Here is a 23,443-nt window from a genome sequence, read left to right on the forward strand (position 1 = left end):
GACAAAATATGTATATTAGGTTCCAATAGATAGTTTATGCTATATGGCTGATTTCTTTAATAGCAACTCTGCATCACTTTCTATTGAGACGAAACCAGGATGTTGTACAAGTCCAATTAATACAAAATCACACCAAAGGAAAGAGAACCCACATTGCTGAGACAATGAATTATAATGTATTTCACAATGAAAAGAATGAAGTCTGTTCTTCACAGGAGGGTGGAGAACCTGACTATGTCAGGACAACCAGGTCTCTTGATCCTGCAACTGTTATTCACAAAAATAGTGTCAGTGCAGGATTGGACCTCAGATCTAATTCTGAGATGCAAACAATAAGCATAATAAAAATATATGTGTATAACAGTATACTATGCAGATAAATGATGAAAGCTAATATATTATCCTATAATAAAACAATGCAGATGCTCTTACGAAATAGAATGAAAAGTCAACATTAAAATAGGCCACCTTCATATTAATCTATTACTATATAAAATTTTGATGTCCAGGTATATTATTATTAATTATTCTTAAATTACCTCTGCTCTGCTGTTCATTTCCCAGACCTTTATGACTTTTTCCCAATTAAAAACAGCCCATTTCTTTTACAATGGCAGCTTTAAGGATTGTTTCTTTATTACACTCCGGGCCAAATTCTTTACTCACATTGAGAAGGAATAGCTTACTCTTCTGGTATTCCCATTCATCCAAATATGACCACACAGAGGAAGGAACTTCTCAGTGTGAAAGAGGGGGACAGTGTCAGGCCCTTAATCATTTTATTCTTAGGATTTTCATCATTTTCCCCCATATATTTTATTATAATAAGCAACTGTGATGTGCCTGGTTAAATTAATAATCAAAGGTGTTAAAGGGTAATTCTTTTATCCATTTTTCCACATGTGCAGTGTTTTATTGGGGTAAAAGCCTGGATTTCTTTTCTCTGTAGGTTAATTGTTGATGTACATTCTTCTTTATCACAATAAATTCATCTGCATTTCCTTTAGGAAAGTCTACAGGTCAAATTCTGGCTAAGGCAGGCGAAGTGGCATAAAAGCAGTCTTGTAGGCCAGTTGTTCCTCTTCCTCCACTAGTAAAGTTCACCCTCTTGCGGTGGAACCGGTGTGGTTCCAGGGGAACTCATTGGGGGAATTCTTGTGTAGGGGCCAGGGACACGTCCAGAGTAACCACTGCTGTTCAGATGCATTAATATGTCCCCTGTGTAGATGGGAAGTGCTGTATAATATCTCCAAGGATGAAGTAGCGGCCACTGTGCCTTCAATTATCCCAAAGGGGTGTGTGAGTTACTGAAAGGAGAGGGAAGTAACTGTAGTTTCTCAAACCACTCTGTGATAAATGTTGACTTCTTAAACACAAAATACGCCCTGAGTCCAGATGTATTAACAATTTCATTTTAAACCCATTTTCTGTTTTCTGAGTGAGTTTGGCAGGTGTCTATGAAGGGATTGCAGCTACTAAAGAAGAATCTGAACTAAAAAATATGTATCTGTTATGTATACTACATGTCCTACTTGAAATCGGACTTGTGCTTCAATGGGCGCTGAAGGCCACAACTTTTATGGTTGATAGATAAGGCTCACTCGGTATTCAGTGTGAATAATAGTGAGCTTGGTGCACCCAGTTGCTAAGATATTTGTATAGGTTCATGGACTACCTGCCTCTCTTTTCCCATTATTTGTGTGTCTGTGTGTGTAAGAGAGAGAGAGAGAGAAGAAATATTTATATATATTGAGAAAAACATAAGACAACTGGCCACAGATAGCAGGAAAGGGTGGAATGATCTTTAGATTTCTGGTTCTGTGAGCTTTCTTTTCCCAGTCTCGAGACAAACAGTTATATAGTTACAAAGGCACTGTAGTCCTCTGTGTCCATTCACGTCAGGAAAGGGCTTTACTACTTATATACAATGTTTAGTAAATAGTTATGTGATTTTTTAAAAATAAGTGTTAATTTAAAAAAAAGAATAAAGAGAAGTTTGTTTAATTGTAATTTTGTAAAAATATTCTACAGTTTATTTCAGTGGCTCAAAATAAGTGTTCATAGTTTGAAAGAATTCTGTGTTGCTGGCCTACAAAGGATAGAGTATCACTATTTGAATGAGCAAAATATATCAGCACTTGTGGATACACTAAATAACTGTGTGTGTAAATTGGATAAACGCATGTGTTAGTTGACTGGTGAGACACCGAAGTAGCCGTGTGCATGTGCATTTAGCCATTTTATATACATAGCTACCTATCTTTGCACACAAATAAGGATGCACAATAGCTCTGTACATTTTTCATACGTGAGCCTCATGAGAAAATTTGGTTCTAAATGATCACAGGAACACCCAGAAGTTAACACCCCATTAAGATAAATAGTCTGAGTTGACACTTCTGTCAATGGGCTGGTTTAAATCTGATAGCAAACTAGGACAGTGATTTACATATGGACCAAAAGAGTTAGTTTGTAACTTTATTTTTAATGGAAGTTTAAGTTTTTGAAGAACATAGGAAAATCTGAAAGGTGAAATTCACAGATTTTTCATGCCCGCAGGTTTTTATTGCCCCGGGTAATACATGTCCTTACTCCTTACATCACATATACGAGAAAAATAATAGACATCATATTTAAAGATGTCTTTTGATAAAGAAAATCTTTCCATCTCTAGAGGTGAGATTTAACTCTAAAGTACGATGAGCGAGTTCCAGATGTATTTTTCAATTACTGGGCTTTCCTTTTCTTAAGTATTAACAGAGGGAAGGTTTTATCAAGGTCTTTGTGATGTGCTTGTTTATAATGAGTAGACATTAGTAGAGCACATCTAAGTGCTTATTGCTAACAGATGACTAAGAGGAGCATATGGCAGGGAAAAGAAATATATATTCGTCCAAGCATACTCTTCATCCACTGTGTTTACATGTAGTTACAACATTTGCACATCCATTTTTGTATCAGAGAAAAAAACAAAAGCGAAACAATGTTTTTTTAAATATTTGAGCGTCAGGTAGAGTTAATTTAGAATACTTTTTAACAAAAGAATTATATTTTTCAGTGCAGAAGATTTTAATAGGTTTTTTTTATTGCTTCATCTTGACGCCTTCACAACATTATACTTCTTATACTCATTATACATTAACAGTCCTACTGTTATGAAATGTTTTTTGGTTCACCCACCTGTTCCTTTAAGTAGAAGTTTAATAAGACTGGATGACACCATGAGCAATAATAGGGGTGGGATAAGTTTGTGCACTAACCTGTGTTTAAGGTCAGATGCAGATCAGGTCACAAGAGAGGCTCTGTTTGGCAGGCTTATAGTCCCCTCAGATCAGTATCACCAAACAGTTCGCAGCATCTTCTAAAAGTCTCTGATCAAAACAGATTCTGGAATAGAGACCTGATCCAATTACCACTGACATTAATGGGAGTCTTACCATGACCTTCAGTGCACCCCATTAACTTGGGAGGTGCACCGACAGAGTTTTGGGGGAAGCTGCACAGTGGTTAATGTAAAGAAGTTTTGTTAGGCTAGGTTTACACTGCAATCAGAGATGTGATTTGCAGCATGGGTCAGCATACCTGCATGGCTAAAATAGCAGTAAAGATGCAGCAATATGGGCTGCACAAGCCTGTCTGGGGACATACAAAACAGTTTATATTTCCACTTAATGTCATTAAAGTCATAGTACTATATATAGGATGTTATTGTCTGCTGCTATCGGATTGATTGGATATGAGTCTTAGCCACATGGAGGTAATTTACCCCAAAAATTCTACCAGTTTTAATGCTAGTTTAGTTGAATTGGTGTTAAAAATGGTGACAGGCACAATATAGATAAGGTCCTGACAGCTAAAACTAGTATTACCGCCAATTAGATTTGTTACAGAATGGGTTTGACTAAAGTGGAGATAGAAGATGTTTCAGCATGAGAACTTTGTCTGAACTGGAGTTCCCACCTCTTTTAATACTGATTCAACAGAACATGTGTCAGAACTGACGGGAATTTGTTGCAGATTTCCCAGTGCAGCAGCCAAAATTCAATTTAGATCTGACCTCCCCCAAAATTTGAAGCTGTTTGGACCTGAGGACATGGTTCAGTCATGATAGAGTTAGGGACCAGCTGCATGGCTTGAATCCAGGTACAAACTTTCCCAAAGTTCAGCAGTGCTTGAGTATAGCGGAGTTAGCTTTGGGCAATCTCTAGTGATGGTGATACAAATGCAGAGCTGCAGTTTCACTGAAAGATCGAGGAGAAACTGGATACCAATTTAATAAGCACTTGTTCAAAACAAATCTTTTTGACATTTAGCAATGAATGACATGGAGTATTCCAAAAATAGGTGTGGGAGATAAAAAATGAATCTTAAGTAAGATGTATCTCAAAGTTCTCCCCAAGTGTTAATGCCAACTTCAAACATCTTAGCATAGGCATTCCTTTAAAAAAATGCATTTAGCCTAGTACATTGAGCATAGGATTATTTTTTTACATTATTTCTGGTTTCATTAAAAAGCAGCATTTTTCCAAGCATTTACGGATTTGTGTTTCTGCAGTAAGATGAAGTTGCATGATAAAGTGAGAGAGATAATGGTAAATAAGCATATGTGTAAGCCTAGCTAGAAGGGGGAAAGTATGCTATTTGTATCCCTCCTGTGAAGTAAATCCTGTTTCTTTTAGCTATTTCTTCATTACTTAATAAGGTCTTGCAAAAATGTGTATTTGAAATGGTATTTTTGCATCCTTGCCTCTAGGCATATATTCACCAAATAGTTTGCCCTCTGAAGGTGCATTAAGTATGAATTTAAGTAATAATTACCTCAGATGTGGATGGTCATAAATCTACAACTGAAATGGACAAAACCACAAGCTAATCATCCTCCCCATTCAGAACTACCTCACTGACTGTGGTCCCAAATGTAAAATATTGGATAAAAGAGAGATTTTTAAAGATTGTGAATCAAAAAAATAACTTCAAGCTTTAATGTGTTGTTCTGTTAGCTTAAATGAGATTTAATTTTGGGTGCACTACATGGTTTAAGAGATTGCCAATGGAACACAGAGCCTTTTACCTCTCACTCACCACTAAGAATAGCTCTTATATCCGTAGTGACCAAAAGCTGCAGACTGTTATCTAATCTTTGTGAAATGAGTTTCAGTTCCCAGTGGATATGTATCCACACCATCACAACTGGCACATGTTGGCATCTTTGTTGGCACTCTCAATAGAGATGCTGAGGGCTGAATGCATCATGGAGCCTGAATTCTCTGTCCTCGAGGCCTTCTTTCCAGGCTGATACTGAGATGCTGGCAGGATAAAAGGTGGGGACAGTTGGCACTGCCACTGCCCATGATGTCCCTGTTGTGCGAATATAGGCCTGCAGTCTCCAGAGCTGCCAGTCTGATACCTGTCACAGGTACTATTCATTTTAATTTTTTTTCAAAGAACATCATTTTATCTGTCCACAGTAAGGCTTCTGAGGCAGCTGAGTCAGAAATTATAGGTCAGTCCTTTCCCATAGTTTCATAATCATTCAGCTTCAGCAAGCAGCACTGAGTTGCAATCTCAAATGGAGCAGCTGGATCTCCTGGGTGTATTTTTGTTAGGGGCTTATTCCTTTACCCACTACTTCCCTGGTCCTTCTTGCATGAACAGAGAGCAACAATACCCGAAGTCCAAAGGTGCGAACAATTTGATGTTTATTGGGGTGAACTTCCACAAGCATGATTCCAGTTTCCTTCCTTAGTGTCCCTCTTCCCAGCTCTGACACCACAGAGCCTTACCTGTTCCCGTTCCCCCACTTAGCAAAACATGATTCCAGTTTCCCCACCCCCATTACCTGTTCCCATTCCTCCCCAGCAAAACATGATTCCAATTTCCCCAACCCCATTCCCTGTTCCCATTCCCCCCCACACTTCCTGATTGACTGCAGACTATATAGTAAAACTTGAGTTCTGCTTAGCTATACCTTAACCAATCATTTTCCTGAAATTTAACTAACCAATCCTAATGTATTGTAGCATGATTATGTAACCAATTATATCCCACCACCTTAATTAGTTTACACCCAGCAAAATTAATTATACAGCAGACAGAAACAATCACAGAACCAGACAGAGATTATACAGACAAACAATAGCAAAGTGGGAACTATAATGACAAAACAATACAGAAGTGAGGATTTCACATCCCAGCTATTGGTAAGTGAGTTCTTGCCAGACAGGATGCTATCAAACTAAGTTTCCTTTTACATTTTCTAGGCACTTCCCTTTCTCTGGAGGTGATAGGACAGGATTGTATTCCTAACAGCCCAATAGCACCTTATTTCAGTGTGACTAGTTTGGAATGTGAGGATGTGACCGTTCGCTTCCCAGCTTATGGCTGCTTCTGCTGCTTAGCCAAAGGCCTTAGCCTAAGAACAGGGCCTCAGACTGTCACAGTAAGAGAAGGAAATTACACCGGCAAGACAGTGATTTTGATTCTTTCTTTTATACCTCTATAACTAGCTAAGTGATAAGAATACACCTAAATTCTTAGTGTATAGGTCTTTACAGACAGGCCTGCATATCTATATCCTAACAATTTTGCTTAGTGTTCATCGTGTAAATAGGGGAACGAAAACCTCTGCCTCTCATTCAGCTCCAAAAGTTCTCAGCACATGCACAGTGCATTAAGCTAAATCAAGGCTTGACTAGTAACTCTGCAGCTGTAAAATGCTTGGTGTCTGCGCAGTTGAACCCATTGATCACTTGCAGGCTCATGCTTCTTGTATTGCCAACCACAAAGAAGTAATTCAAGGATGTAAGTAGTGTCTCTAAGATGTAGATGACTGGCAATTCAATTAATTGGGTCCTGGAAAAGTTTCAAAAATGCTGCTCCTTTTGTCTCACATTTTAATCTCCAAATGTTTTAAAATTAGTCTTCCCTTTCTACCCCCATTACTTCAATTTTATATCTCTTACTTCATTCCCTTGATTTTCTAATTTGTCCTTTCTTTCTTTGAAAAAAAATCAATAACACAGAAGTTCTGAGTTTTAGATTTGATAAATTGAAACATTTGGCTATTATGTACTTTTCTTCTTTCTTGCCATGAGGACATTTAGAACATGTTGACAGCCAATATTAATAAGCTTAACACTGATCCTGGCAGTTACTAAATATAATTTTTGATGGAGTAAAGTGCTCTTTAGAATAACAATGTTGTCCTTTAAAAAAGATGATGTCACATTTGCATCATGAATTCACAGGGGTTTCTTTTATTCTTTTTATTTTGCAGGTGATCCATATAACAGGCCGGTTACGACTGAGAGTGTCACTGTCCCATGGGAGGACAGTCCCTAGCCAAATCATGGGGCTTGTAGTTGTGGCTCATGCTTTGCCACCTCCTACAATCAATGAAGTCAGAATCGACTGCCACATGTTTGTTACTCGCGTAAATATGGACCTCAATATCATTTACTGTGAAAATAGGTACAGCATTTCACCTTTCGTTTTTCTGTGTTGCATGTGTACTCTGTATTCCATGGCTTGGTAAACAGTGGAGATCAGACTCCTGGAGTGTCAGCCTGGTGCCATATGAGAGCACAAAATTCGCTGTCGTCATTATTAATTATTAAAATTGGAAGAGTATGAAGGAGATTTTTTAACATTAACATGACAAGTTGCATGATGTCTTTATGTTTGGAAATGAAAAAAAAGGAAACCTACTATTTGAAGTTTAATTCCCCTACATTCCTGAAATACTTTGCAGAAGATGCAGTCTCATTTGAAATTCTATCTCTGCTTATTGGAATGGAGGACTTGGTTGCTAGAAGGGGTCAGATGGAGCAGGTGACAGGTTGGGGGACAATGTCATTGGAAGCAGGAGATGGGGGGTGTCATAAATATAAAGGGAAGGGTAACCACCTTTCTGTATACAGTGCTATAAAATCCCTCCTGGCCAGAGGCAACATCCTGTTACCTGTAAAGGGTTAAGAAGCTCAGCTAACCTTGCTGGCACCTGACATGGTGGCAGAGCGGTGGGATCATTTTGAACCAGAGATCATTTTGAACCAAAAGCACAGACCTGAAGAGGTTTGTTTTTAAGCTGAGAGCAGCTTGAGGGTTTTCTGTCTATTTGCCTGGAGACAGAGGTGTTAGTTTTTTTACAAAGGGATTTTTCTTTTTTGAGCTGGAGTTTTCTCTACCTAAAGGCAGGGTAGTTAACCTCCTGCAGGGAAATTCACAAGTTTTTTTTTTTCCCCCTAACTCTTGGGTATAGCTAGAGTTAAGCACAAGAAAGCAGGAAAATGACTACCAGTGAAGCAGCTAATAAACTAGAGCTGGCCAGATTCGAAGCTGAAGAGAAACAAAAAGAGCATGATAGACAGATGGCCTTAAGGTGCTTGGAGATGAAGGCAGAAAAAGCCTGCGTGGAGGCAGAGGAAGCTACCCACAAGAGAGCTGTGGAGACAGAGGAAGCTGCCCACAAGAGAGCTATGGAGGAGAAAGAGAAAGAGAGGAAGCATGCACTGGAGATGGAGAAGGCAAGGGCTCAGCAGAATATACCAACCAACCCTAGCAATCCTTCTCAGGTACCCCTTTCCATCCCAGAAAGTTCCCCACTTACAAGGCAGGCGATGATACCGAGGCCTTCTTAGAAAACTTCAAAAGGTCCTGCCTTGGGTACAGCATCTCTACAGACCACTCCATTGGTAGAGCTGAGGCCGCAGCTCAGTGGACCCTTATCAGAGGTGGCAGCTGAAATGCCTAAGGAACACATGAACAGTTATGAACTTTTTAAAACCCAGATGAGAGTCAGAATGGGGCTAACACCCGAGCATTCCCATCCGCGGTTCAGAGCCCTAAGGTGGAAACCAGGCGTGTCATTTACTTGACATGCCTACCACATTGTGAATCATTGGGATGCCTGGATATCAGGAGCAAGTGTTAAATCTCCAGAAGAGTTGCCCTTCCTAATGCAAGTGGAGCAGTTCTTAGAGGGTGTTCCTGAGGAAATAGAAAGGTACATCCTAGATGGGAAGCCCAAAACTGTAATCGAGGCGGGGGAGATTGGAGCCAAATGGGTGGAGGTGGCCGAAAAGAAAAAAAAACAGTAGCAGTTGGAGCAAATATCAGAAGGGGCAATCTGAAACAAAACCCTATCACCGGGGGCAACCCAAGGCCCCACCTACATCCCAAGGAAAACCCCAGACACCTTATCGTCCCACCACACCATTCTCCAGCAACCCACCTCGCCCCAGTTACGAGTCAACTGGGCGATGTTTTAAATGTAATGAGCTGGGGCATGTGAAGGCCAACTGCCCCAAGAACCCCAACAGATTACAGTTCATTGCACTGGGGTCACACCAAAGGTCCTCAGGCCCAGATGCCTCCCAGATACCCTTAGAGTGAAGGGAAACTGTGAGTGTGGGCGGGAAGAAGGTTACAGCATGGAGGGACACTGGAGCGCAGGTGTCAGCTATCCATCAGTCCTTAGTGGACCCCAACTTAATCAACCCAGAGGCCCAAGTGACGATTCAACCCTTCAAGTTCAACTCTTTTGATTTGCCTACAGCCAAGTTGCCTGTCCAGTACAAGGGCTGGTCAGGAATGTGGACTTTTGCAGTCTGTGATGATTATCCCATTCCCATGCTGCTGGGGGAAGACTTGGCCAACCAGGTAAAGCTGGCCAAGAGGGTGGAAATGGTCACCTGCAGCCAGACTAAACAAGCTTCCACACGTATCCCTGTTCCTGAGCCTTCCACCAGGGCCCCGTCTGTGTTACTAGAGACCCAGATGGAGGTGGTGGAACCGGATTCCCTGCCAACGACTGCAACGGCCGTAGTGGATCCAGTCCCAAAGACCCAGCTAACGCCAGTCCCTGAAACGAAACTGGCGAAGCAACCAGCACCAGAACCATTGCCAGTACTGAGTCCAGCGCTTGCAACCTCGTCTACACCACCAAGACTGCACTGGCAGCAGCAGCAGATGACCCTACACAAGAGGCTCAGCCAGAGCTTGAAATACCCCATAGTGCACCAGCGGAGAGCAGTTCACTGTCAATGGAAACAGCCCTATCACCTGCAACACTTCCAGAGGGACCAAGCCCAGGTCCACAATCCAGTGAGGAACTGATATCTCCAGCATCAAGGGAACAATTCCAGGCTAAACAGGAAGCAGATGAAAGCCTCCAGAGAGCTTGGTCGGAGGCACGGAGCAACCCACTGCCTCTCAACTCTTCTAATCGATCCCAGTTTGTTGTAGACAGAGGACTTTTATACAAGAAAACTCTTTCTGGTGGGCACCAGGAAGACTGGCATCCTCAGAGACAGTTGGTAGTTCCAACTAAGTACCGGGAAAAGCTCTTGAGCTTAGCCCACGATCATCCTAGTGGCCATGCTGGGGTGAACAGGACCAAAGACCATTTGGGGAGGTCATTCCACTGGGAGGGAATGAGCAAGGATGTTTCTGTCTATGTCCGATCCTGTGAGGTATGCCAAAGAGTGGGAAAAACCCAAGACCAGGTCAAAGCCCCTCTCCAGCCACTCCCCATCATTGAGGTTCCATTTCAGTGAGTAGCTGTGGATATTCTGGGTCCTTTTCCGAAAAAGACACCCAGAGGAAAGCAGTACATACTGATTTTCATGGATTTTGCCACCCGATGGCCAGAAGCAGTAGCTCTAAGCAACACCAGGGCTAAAAGTGTGTGCCAGGCACTAACAGACATTTTTGCCAGGGTAGGTTGGCCAGATGCAGGAACTAATTTCCTGAGGAACTATGGAAAGCCTATGGGAAGCTCATGGGGTAAATCACTTGGTTGCCACCCCTTACCACCATCAAACAAATGGCCTGTTGGAGAAGTTGAATGGAACTTTGGGGGCCATGATACGTAAATTCGTAAATGAGCACTCCAGTGATTGGGACCTAGTGTTGCAGCAGTTGTTCTTTGCCTACAGAGCTGTACCACATCCCAGTTTAGGGTTTTCGCCATTTGAACTTGTATATGGCCGCGAGGTTAAGGGGCCATTACAGTTGGTGAAGCAGCAATGGAAGGGGTTTACACCTTCTCCAGGAACTAACATTCTGGACTTTGTAACCAACCTACAAACCACCCTCAGAACCTCTTTGGCCCTTGCTAAAGAAAACCTAAAAGATGCTCAAAAAGAGAAAAAAGCCTGGTATGATAAACATGCCAGAGAGCAGTCTTTCAAAGTAGGGGACCAGGTCATGGTCTTAAAGGTGCTCCAGGCCCATAAAATGGAAGCGTCATGGGAAGGGCCATTCACGGTCCAAGAGCACCTGGGAGCCGATAATTATCTCATAGCATTTCCAACCTCCAACCGAAAGCCTAAGGTGTTCCATATTAATTCTCTAAAACCCTTTTATTCCAGAGAATCAAAAGGTTTGTCAGTTTACAGCCCAGGGAGGAGATGACACTGAGTGGCCTGAAAGTGTCTACTACGAAGGGGAAAGTGCTGGTGGCGTGGAAGAGGTGAACCTCTCCATGACCCTTGGGCGTATGCAGCAACAGCAGATCAAGGAGCTGTGCACTAGCTACGCGCTGACGTTCTCAGCCACCCCAGGACTGACTGAACGGGCATACCACGCCATTGACACAGGTAATGCTCACCCAATTAGAGCCCAAGCTTACCGGGTGTCTCCTCAAGCAAAAACTGCTATCATACGGGAGCTCCAGGATATGCTACAGATAAGTGTAATCCGCTCCTTTGGCAGTGCATGGGCATCTCCAGTGGTTCTAATTCCCAAACCAGATGGGGAGATATGTTTTTGCATGGAATACAGTAAGCTAAATGCTGTAACTCGCCCAGACAACTATCCAATGCCACGCACAGATGAACTATTGGAGAAACTGGGTCGGGCCCAGTTCATTTCTACCTTGGACTTAACCAAGGGGTACTAGCAGGTACCGCTAGATGAATCCACCAAGGAAAGGTCAGCCTACATCACACATGTCGGGCTGTATGAATTTAATGTGCTCCCTTTCGGGCTGCGGAATGCACCCGCCACCTTCCAAAGACTTGTAGATGGTCTCCTAGCAGGATTGGGAGAATATGCAGTCGCCTACCCTGACGATGTGGCCATATTTTCGTATTCCTGGGCAGAACACCTGGAACATCTACAAAAAGTCTTCGAGTGCATAAGGGAGGCAGGACTAACTGTTAAGGCTAAGAAGTATCAAATAGGCCTAAACAGAGTGAATTACCTTGGACACCAGGTGGGTCAAGGAACTATCAACACCCTACAGGCCAAAGTGGATGCTATCCAAAAGTGGCCTGTCCCAAAGTCAAAGAAACAGGTCCAATCCTTCTTAGGCTTGGCCGGATATTACAGGCAATTTGTACTGCAATACAGCCAGATCGCCGCCCCACTGACAGACCTAACCAAAAAGAAACAGCCAAATGCAGTTCAGTGGACTGAAGAGTGCCAGAAGGCCTTTAACCAGCTTAAAGCAACACTCATGTCTGACCCTGTGCTAAGGGCCCCAGACATTGACAAACCGTTCCTAGTAACCACAAATGCGTCCGAGCGTGGTGTGGGAGCAGTCTTAATGCAGGAAGGACCAAATCAAGAGTTCCATCCTGTCGTGTTTCTCAGCAAGAAGCTGTCTGAGAGGGAAAGCCAGTGGTCAATCAGTGAAAAGGAATGTTACGCCATTGTGTACGTGCTGGTAAAGCTACGCCCACACGTTTGGGGACGGCGTTTCCACCTGAAAACCGACCATGCTGCGCTATAGTAGCTTCATACCGCCAAGGGAAATAACAAACAACGTATTCGGTGGAGTTTAGCTCTCCAAGATTTTCATTTCGACATACAAGACATTTCAGGAGCTTCTAACAAAGTGGCTGATGCACTCTCCCGTGAAAGTTTCCCAGAATCAACTGGTCCAAATCGTCCTTAAGATGTGGGAAATATTGATAGTCTTTTTACAGTTAGTAGTATATTTAGAGATGCATGTGTGTTATTAACTCTGTTTTGTCCTAGAGCTCCAGGAAGAAATCACAGCCAGTGTTTCACCCTATCTGTGATTTCGGGGCGTGTCGTAAATATAAAGGGAAGGGTAACCATCTTTCTGTATAGAGTGCTATAAAATCCCTCCTGGCCAGAGGCAACATGCTGTTACCTGTAAAAGGTTAAGAAGCTCAGCTCATCTGGCTGGCACCTGACCCAAAGGACCAATAAGGGGACAAGATACTTTCCAATCTTGGGGGGGGGAAGGCTTTTGTTTGTGCTCTTTGTTTACGTGGTTGTTCTCTCTTGGGACTGAGAGAGGCCAGACAGAAATCCATCTTCTCCAACCCATCCTAATCCAAGTCTCCAATATTGCAACCAGTATAGGTAAGCCAGGCAAGGCAGATCAATTTATCTTTTGTTTTATGTGAATTTTCCCCGTGTTAAGAGGGAGGTTTATTCCTGTTTTCTGTAACTTTAAGGTTTTGCGCAGAGGGGGATCCTCTGTGTTTTGAATCTGAATATCCTGTAAAGTATTTTCCATCCTGATTTTACAGAGATGATTTTTACCTTTCTTTTTTTTTAATAAAATCCTTCTTTTAAGAACCTGACCGATGTTTCCATTGTTCCAGGATCCAGGGGTTTGGGTCTTTGATGATTTTGTAACCAATTGGTTAGGATATTATTCTCAAGCCTCCCCAGGAAAAGGGGTGTGTAGGGCTTGGGGAGGATATTTTGGGGGAAGACGTCTCCAAGTGGTCTCTTTCCCTGTTCTTTGTTTACAACGCTTGGTGGTGGCAGCATACTGTTCAAGGACAAGGCAAAGTTTGTACCTTGGGGAAGTTTTTAACCTAAGCTGGTAAGAATAAGCTTAGGGGGTCTTTCATGCGGGTCTCCACATTTGTACCCTAGAGTTCAGAGTGGGGAAGGAACTCTGACAGGGGGATTGTACAGTGAGATTAGCTGGTGACTTGCAGAGCAAGTCATACTTGCATAGTAAGTCAGACTATAACAGGGTTTAAAATAGAACTGGATAAATTCATGAAGGTTAAGTCCATTAATGGCTATTAGCCAGGATGGACAAGGAATGGTGTCCCTAGCCTCTGTTTGTCAGAGGGTGGAGATGGATGGCAGGAGAGAGATCACTAGATCATTACCTGTTAGGTTCACTCCCTCTGGGGCACCTGGCATTGGCCACTGTCGGTAGACAGGATACTGGGCTGGATGGACCTTTGGTCTGACCCAATATGGCCATTCTTATGTTCTTATGTTGTTATGTTCAGAGGGAGAAAGGAGTTGAGTGGAAACAGGTATTGGGTGACAGGTTGAATGAAGGTTTGATGGGGTGGAGACAGGTACTTTAGAGAGGTGGAGGAAAGAGCACTGGTGTTCAAAGTGGATCAGGTGCAGTGGGCACCTGGAAATAGGGTCCAGAGTAAGGGAAGAATGGACAGAAGAGCTGAGGCGGGAGTTGGCTAAAAGGCAGGGCATAAGGAACTCAGAGGCTGGGGATGGAAGGAGCCTAAAGTATAGAAGAAAAGTTGGGAACAAGCAGAAGAGCTAGCCAAGGACCCATTGACAGGAGGAGCTACCATCAAGAGTTGAATTGCCAACAGGATTAATGCAACCCTTTGAAGTGAGAACAGCAATGGCATAGCATAATTAGAAGGTTAAAATTCTCTAATATAGGCTCCAATTTAGGAATTATCTCTATTTTGGACAGCATTTAGGCACATAATTAAGTGCTCTTCTGAAAAGGGATAGACATAAGCATGTGCTTAAGTGCTTTGCTGAATCAGAGCCTTAGGCCTTTTAAAATAAATGTTCAGTTTCAGTTAAGAAATTATCTTATACTATCATGTTCTAAACTATATTTTAATAATAATAGTACTTTTGTAACTAGAAAGCATATTTCATCGAGCCTCTGAAAGCACTTTACAAGGATGGGAGATATTATCCTAATTTTTTAAACTGGGAACACTGAGCCACAGAAAGCAATTTGCTCAAGGTTACATAGAGAGTTAATGGCAAAACTAGGGTTAGAATGCTGGCTTCCTGCCTGCAAGTACACTGCACTAACTTCTAGATTATGTAGTGTAATCTAACAGTTAGCACAGATAGTTTAGGGGATTAGGAGTAGTATACAGATGGAACCTTTTGCCGCAGTCATTGGCTTGAATCTGACCTATCTTGATAGTGATGGAAAGTCATTACCATCTGACAGCTCTCCAGTGGCCTCTGTGAAATGAGTTGTTGGTATCAGTCCAGTTCCTAATTAATAGGTCTCTTCTTCACAAAATCACCCACCAGTTATTGGTACCTTTGTTGGCAGCTTCAACAAAGGAGCCAAGAATTGAATGGATGTGGAAAATGAACTACCCTTTCAGGTCAGGTCTGAGATGAATTGGTTGGGCAGTGTTTGGAAAATTTAATCGTCCTCTGCTGTCAATCTAACATTTTGTATGAGTACTAAATTGTTTTAAAAAAATTAAACATTTTTTTAAAACTCCCCAGTATCACTGTATCATCATACAGCAGTAAGACCTTAAGCTTCCTGTGTGAGGAACCTGTGAAAAACCTAAGATAGGTAACAGATAGTCCAGGCACTGAGCACTGATTGAGGATTGGTAACCACCTGGGAAAAGCTGATAGCTAAAGATGTAGTGGAGCCATTAAACTTAGCTGGTCATTATTCCACAGGAAGTGCCTTGTGCTGAGGATGTCATTGCTATTACAAGGTGAACAGGGAGAAAACTTTATCAAGTAACTTTTTTTCTATTTGCTGATGGTGTTTATTTCAAATGTTAGACATCGCATTTATGCAGTGTCACTGAAATTAGTGATGAGGCATCTGTGCTTTGTGCCTCTTCACGGGATAGCAGAGAACAAGGTCCACTAGGTTAGCAGAAGCATCACTGATGGAACTGTGGGGAAAATGTTGGTAGCTCACTTGGACAGCAGGAGTTCCACTGCTGGACAGATGGGATAGTGGTACCACAGCAAATGCCATATGGAAAGTGGATGTTGCCTGCAGGGGCAGCAGGAAGTGGAAACACCACTGCTAGACATTGGGAGGCCAGTAGCAGCAGCCTGTGTAGTTAGGAGGCAACCCGCGGAGGCATCAGGAAGCAGGAAGTCCTCTTCTGGGACTAAAGAAAGGCCCAGTTGACAGCATATGGGGCTATAGAAAACAGAAGCACGCATTCCTGAATACGTGGAATAGGCTACTGGTGCCCCACTGGGGCAGCAGCGAAACCACTGATGGTGTCATGGGGGAAGCAGGAGCAGCAGAGCTGCGGCTATAGAAAAAGGTGGCAGCATGCTTGGCATAGCAATAAGCACTATTTGAATAGCTTCATGGAGGTTAGTGACAGCTGGCTGGGGAGTGTGAAGTGGAAGTGCCATTACTTAAGCTTAATTGGATGTTCACAGTAGATCACTGGATCAGAAGAGGTGAGAAGCACTACTCCTGCTTTTACAGGGATTCTTTTGTGAGCCTGCTTCAAGAAACAGGAAGCAGGAGTGACTTTACTCAAGTCTTTGGCTGTGGCCTAGTCCTCTCTTCTTAATGAAAAGATTTGAAGGAAGATCCCTGATCCACAGCAGAACCAGGTGCATAGTTACTTTTCCCCGTTATGAAACAAGATCAGTTAACTAATATATTGGGCATTTTTAAAGAATTTACATTTTATTCTGTAGCTAGTTAGCAGGCTTTGCAACATGGTTTCATTTATTTTTAGGATTCTTTTTAAATCTTCAGAACTATCATCTTCCCACCTAAAAACTACGTAACCAAAAAATAGGGAGACATATTTTAAACTTTGGTGTCTAAGATGAGATACCTAAATCTACAGTTAGGCACCAAATAAGTGGGCATGATTTTCAGAGGTGCTGAGCATCCACTTCTCCTCTTCACTGAAATGTTCTTGTTCCTATTCTAAAAGTGTGTTGCCATACAGGTGACATTACCTCTGTCATAGTGTTTATGCCCCAAAAGAATATTTGGCGTACACACAAGACTAAGCCAAACTCATACTGTACATGAGTGTGTTTGGGTGGAGGTGTCTCACTTCTGGGTCCTGTAAAAGCCATACTCAAAAGGTCTTGCAAAAGTCATGTTATGGGGAATTAATTTGCAGGTTGTTTCCCTATTTAGATTTGCATTATTTATTGGTGAAATAAGAATATAAACCTACGAAAATTCAGAAGCTTTGGCCAAAATTTTCAAACTTGGATGACATGGAGGCAGATAGTGGTGGTCGGGGACTCTCTCCTCAGGGGGACTGAGTCATCTATCTGCCACCCCCACCTGGAAAACCGAGAAATCTGCTGCTTGCCAGGAGCTAGGATTCACGATGTGGTGGAGAGACTGCCGAGACTCATCAAGCCCTCAGATCGCTACCCCTTCCTGCTCCTCCACTGCCAAGAATGACCTTGAGCGGATCACTGCAGACTACGTGGCTCTGGGAAGAAGGATAAAGGAGTTTGAGGCGCAAGTGGTCTTCTCGTCCATCCTCCCCGTGGAAGGAAAAGGCCTTGGTAGAGACCGTTAAATCGAGGAAGTCAACAAATGGCTATGCAGGTGGTGTCGGAGAGAAGGCTTTGGATTCTTTGACCATGGGATGGTGTTCCAAGAAGGAGGAGTGCTAGGCAGAGACAGGCTCCCCCTAACGAAGAGAGGGAAGAGCATCTTCGCAAGCAGGCTGGCTAACCTAGTGAGGAGGGCTTTAAACTAGGTTCACCGGGGGAAGGAGACCAAAGCTCTGAGGTAAGTTGGGACTTGGGATACCGGGAGGAAGCACGAGCAGGAGAGCGCAAGAGGGGAGGGCTCCTGCCTCATACTAAGAAAGCAGGACAAACAGCAAGTTATCTCAAGTGCCTATACACAAATGGAAGAAGCCTGGGAAACAAGCAGGGAGAACTGGAAGTCCTGGCACAGTCAAGGAATTATGATGTGACTGGAATAACAGAGACTTGGTGGGATAACTCTCATGACTGCAGTACTGTCATGGATGGATATAAACTGTTCAGGAAGGACAGGCAGGGCAGAAAAGGTGGGGGTGTTGCATTGTATATAAGAGAGCAGTATGACTGCTCAGAGCTCTGGTATGAAACTACAGAAAAACGTGAGAGTCTCTGGATTAAGTTTAGAAGTGTAAGCAACAAGGGTGATGTCATGGTGGAAGTCTGCTATAGACCACCGGACCAGGGGGATAAGGTAGACGAGACTTTCTTCCAGCAACTAACGGAAGTTACTAGATGGCAGGCCCTGGTTCTCATGGGAGACTTCAATCACCCTGATATCTGCTGGGAGAGCAATACAGTGGTGCACAGACAATCCAGGAAGTTTTTGGAAAGTGTAGGGGACAATTTCCTGGTGCAAGTGCTGGAGGAACCAACTAGGGACAGAGCACTTCTTGACCTGCTGCTCACAAACCGGGAAGAATTAGTAGGGGAAGCAAAAGTGGATGGGAACCTAGGAGGCAGTGACCATGAGATGGTCAAGTTCAGGATCCTGACACAAGGAAGAAAGGAGAGAAGCAGAATACAGATCCTGGACTTCAGAGAAGCAGTCCCTCAGGGAACTGATGGGCAGGATCCCCTGGGAGAATACCATGGTGGGGAAAGGAATCCAGGAGAGCTGGCTGTATTTTAAAGAATCCTTATGGAGGTTACAGGGACAAACCATCCTGATATATAGAAAGAAAAGTAAATATGGCAGGCGACCAGCTTGGCTTAACAGTGAAATCCTTGCTGATCTTAAACACAAAAAAGAAGCTTACAAGAAGTGGAAGATTGGACAAATGACCAGGAAGGAGTATAAAAATATTGCTCAAGCATTCAGGAAGGCCAAATCACACTTGGAGTTTCAGCTAGCAAGAGATGTTAAGAGTAACAAGAAGGGTTTCTTCAAGTATGTTATCAACAGAAGAAAGTCAAGGAAAGTGTGGGCCCCTTACTGAATGAGAGAGGCAATCTAGTGACAAAGGATGTGGAAAAAGCTAATGTACTCAATGCTTCTTTTGCCTCTGTCTTCACGAACAAGGTCAGCTCCCAGACTACTGCACTGGCAGCACAGCACGGGGAAGAGGTGACCAGCCCACTGTGGAGAAAGAAGTGGTTCGGGACTATTTAGAAAAGCTGGACGAGCACAAGTCCATGGGGCTGGATGTGCTGCATCCGAGAGTGCTAAAGGAGTTGGCGGATATGATTGCAGAGCCTGTGGCCATTATCTTTGAAAACTCATGGCGATCGGGGAAGGTCCTGGACGACTGGAAAAAGGCTAATGTAGTGCCCATCTTTAAAAAAGGGAAGAACTACAGGCCAGTTAGCCTCACCTCAGTCCCTGGAATAATCATGGAGCAGGTCCTCAAGGAATCAATTCGGAAGCACTTAGCGGAGAGGAAAGCGATCAGGAATAGTCAGCATGGATTTCACCAAGGGCAAGTCATGCCTGACTAATCTAATTGCCTTCTATGACGAGATAACTGGCTCTGTGGATGAGGGGAAAGCAGTGGACGTGTTGTTCCTCGAGTTTAGCAAAGCTTTTGACACGGTCTCCCACAGTATTCTTGCCAGCAAGTTAAAGAAGTATAGGCTGGATGAAAGGACTATAAGGTGGATAGAAAGCTGGCTAGATTGTCAGGCTCAATGGATAGTGATCAATGGCTCCATGTCTAGTTGGCAGCCGGTATCAAGTGGAGTGTCCCAAGGGTTGGTCCTGGGGCCGGTTTTGTTCAATATCTTCATTAATGATCTGGAGGATGGTGTGGATTGCACCCTCAGCAAGTTTGCAGATGACACTAAACTGGGAGGAGAGGTAGATACGCTGGAGGGTAGGGATAGGATACAGAGGGACCTAGACAAATTAGAGGATTGGGCTAAAAGAAATCTGATGAGGTTCAACAAGGACAAGTGCAGAGTCCAGCACTTAGGGCAGAAGAATCCCATGCACTGTTACAGACTAGGGACCGAATGGCTAGGCAGCAGTTCTGCAGAAAAGGACCTAGGGGTTACAGTGGACGAGAAGCTGGATATGAGTCAACAGTGTGCCCTTGTTGCCAAGAAGGCCAATGGCATTTTGGGATGTATAAGTAGGGGCATTGCCAGCAGATTGAGGGACATGATCGTTCCCCTCTATTCAACGTTGGTGAGGCCTCATCTGGAGGACTGTGTCCAGTTTTGGGCCCCACACTACAAGAAAGATGTGGAAAAATTGGAAAACGTCTAGCGAAGGACAACAAAAATGATTAGGGGACTGGAACACATGACTTATGAGGAAAGGCTGAGGGAATTGGGATTGTTTAGTCTGCGGAAGAGAAGAATGAGGGGGGATTTGATAGCTGCTTTCAGCTACCTGAAAGGGGGTTCCAAAGAGGATGGCTCTAGACTGTTCTCAGTGGTAGCAGATGACAGAACAAGGAGTAATGGTCTCAAGTTGCAGTGGGAGAGGTTTAGGTTGGATATTAGGAAAAACTTTTTCACTAGGAGGGGGTGAAGCGCTGGAATGTGTTACCTAGGAAGGTGCTGGAATCTCCTTCCTTAGAAGTTTTTAAGGTCAGGCTTGACAAAGTCCTGGCTGGGATGATTTAGTTGGGGATTGGTCCTGCTTTGAGAAGGGGTTGGACTAGATGATCTCCTGAGGTCCCTTCCAGCCCTGATATTCTATGATTCTATGACATCTAAATCTATATTCAGGCACCTAAATAAAAGTGGCCTAATTTTTAGGTACTGAGCTGACATCTAACTCCTGTTTACTTCAGTATAAGTTGTGGATGCTCAGCATGTATGAAAATCAGATCACTTTTATTTAGGTGCCTAAATATAGATTTAGATATCGAATTTACGCAACCAAGTAGAACATCATGGCCATTACTTTTACTTTCTTAAGGGTCAAATGCTGGGGAAAAAATCAAAGCTTGTGTAAAGAGTTTACTTCTGGAGAGCAAACATCAAGGGCTGAATCTTCATCCTAAACTGGTCAAGATGCCTGCACAACCACAGCTACTATCACAATGGTCACAGTAAGGAGTAGTGCACACACATGGCATGATGCTCCCCCAGTGTTGGGTTTTGTCTCTATGGATCTGCATGCTTCACCGATCTACCAACATTCCCTAAGGATCTGCAGAAATAGTCTCCTGTATGGAGCCTCCTTTACTAGGACTCAAGCCTGCTTAATAATGAGCACTCTGGCTTTAAGCCAGAAAAGCACTTAACCATTGAAGGCAGTGGGACTTTCCATGAGCTTAAAGTTAAGCATAAACTTACAGGGTTTATGGGATCAGGGCAAGTGTACTCAGCACTTGGTAGAATCAAGCCCCTACTTCTCAATCAGCTGCTATTTTTAGCTGTCAAGAGACAGACTGCCCATGGGAGTTGGAGAGCCATGGGATTTGGCCCTAAATTAATAAATTAAGCAACATAATATAAAGTTATTTTTTCAATGGTTTAGCAATGCAACAATATTTATATCCCAGCTTTGATTTGTGTATGATTTCCATAACAAAATCATTCTCATTCATGTAATCACAAAACTGATTTACTTTGATGTCCTATCTCTTAGTTCTCATTTTGGTGGCCTTGATGGACACAAAACATCACTCTTATCTTGTGAATTGATTTTTTTCTTTTTAGTTAAAAATACAAACCCTGTTTCCTTCTTACATCTGGACTAAATAGCTTTTTCCTCTTGTTGTTGAACTCATGGGTTGTGGATCAGGTTCCACAGTTCACTTGCTTTATTTGACTTATTGTACTTATAATACAATATTTTCTGACACTCAGACCATTTGAAAGGTCAAGGCCAAGTAAAGAAACAAGTGCAGAGAGTAACTAGGGAGTTATTAAAAGACTTACTTGGACCTTTCAGTAATAATATCCTGATACGTACAAAAACACCTTAGTTAAAAGAAAGTTACTAAGGTTGCAATAGTTAAGGACTCAGGTTAGAAAATGCCAAACAACCTTAATTCTTCCCCCTTGAACAGATGCATTATGATACAATCTTTAATTACATAGTCATATACTCTTTTTTTCTCCATTTATTGTACAGGATGGATGTTACTCCATGAATGAAGCAGCTGTTAAATATATTTTTATTCTCCTTATTCAATATGTTGATCCATGTCTTATTTACTGCACACTATCTAAACCCTGTACTGAATACTGAATTATTAATTTTGTCACGTTTTTTTTCTATGGTGCTCATCCCTGTTGTATCCAAGTGTCTCACAAACATCAGTTAATTTATTTTCACAACTCCTTATGAGATAGGAGAATGTTATTCTGGGGAAAGTGAGGCAAAGAGAGAATAAGGACAAAACACTGCTAACTTGGGGTGCTACATTTACTGAGCACCCAACTTGAGACATCTTGGGCCTGGTTTTTTATAGGTGTTGAGTATCCACAGCTCCCATTGACTTCAGCTGCAGTTGTGAGTGTTCTGCTCTTTTGAAAATCAGGCCCCAGATGTCTCAAGTTAGTCTCCAAGAAAATGAGGAATACACAATTAGTGGCCAGTTGTGAAAGTTTTAGTTCTAGTTCACTTGCCAAGCATCAGATAGGAACTCTGTGGTCAGGGATAGGCTCCAGTTCTCCAGGGTGGCATTCAACTGCCTTAACCACTAAATCATCTGTTCTCTTCTTGCAGTCCCCTATTTCAGTCTCTATACACCAAACAACTTCTATAGTGCAAACTGAATTTTTGAATTTTTTAGCACAAAGGGTCTAGCAAGCTCTAGTAAACATAATGCAAATGGAAAAGGAGTACTTGTGGCACCTTAGAGACTAACCAATTTATTTGAGCATAAGCTTTCGTGAGCTACAGCTCACTTAAGCTTTTGCTTAAATAAATTGGTTAGTCTCTAAGGTGCCACAAGTACTCCTTTTCTTTTTGCGAATACAGACTAACACGGCTGTTACTCTGAAACCTGTCATAATGCAAATGGTGATTTTCTACATCTTATTACTGAGCCAAAACTGAACATATTTTCATTGAGACAGCAAGTTTGTACTCCAAAACACGGAGGCATTAGAATTCTTCAGAAAGTATTTAGAATTTTTTTTTAATAATGGGAATAGATAGGCAACCTAAATATAGATTTTGGTCAGCTCCTATTCCCTAGAATTGTATATTGTGGTAAATGGATCTCTTGTTGCAGTTAGAACTATATTTACAAGCCTAACTAACCTATTGTTAGTGGGGGCAAAAGATCTATCTGGCTTTAAGATTAAACTCGATAAGTTTATGAAGGAGATGGTATGATGGAATAACATGGTTTTGGTAATTAAATATTCATGGTAAATAGGCCCAATGGCCTGTGATGGGATATTAGATGGGGTGGGATCTGAGTTACCCAGGAAAGAATTTTCTGTAGTATCTGGCTGGTGAATCTTGCCTATATGCTCAGGGTTTAGCTGATCGCCATATTTGAGGTCGGGAAGGAATTTTCCTCCAGGGCAGATTGGAAGAGGCCCTGGAGGTTTTTCG

The 23,443-nt window shown here is 42.6% G+C and overlaps 1 protein-coding gene across 5 annotated transcripts in view; it reads left to right on the forward strand.

Annotated features, from left to right (window-relative positions):
* The window catches only part of NPAS3 (neuronal PAS domain protein 3), an 843,593-nt gene that overhangs the window by 785,835 nt on the left and 34,315 nt on the right, over positions 1 to 23,443 (forward strand). For all 5 annotated transcript variants that reach the window (XM_073348989.2, XM_073348988.2, XM_073348990.2 and 2 more), the window contains one exon: positions 7,277 to 7,470. In XM_073348989.2, coding sequence (XP_073205090.1) covers positions 7,277 to 7,470 — 194 coding nt within the window. The remainder of the gene's footprint in view (positions 1 to 7,276; positions 7,471 to 23,443) is intronic.

The sequence above is a fragment of the Lepidochelys kempii genome, chromosome 6, assembly GCF_965140285.1.
Source record: "Lepidochelys kempii isolate rLepKem1 chromosome 6, rLepKem1.hap1, whole genome shotgun sequence".
Classification (NCBI taxonomy): Eukaryota; Metazoa; Chordata; order Testudines; family Cheloniidae; genus Lepidochelys; species Lepidochelys kempii.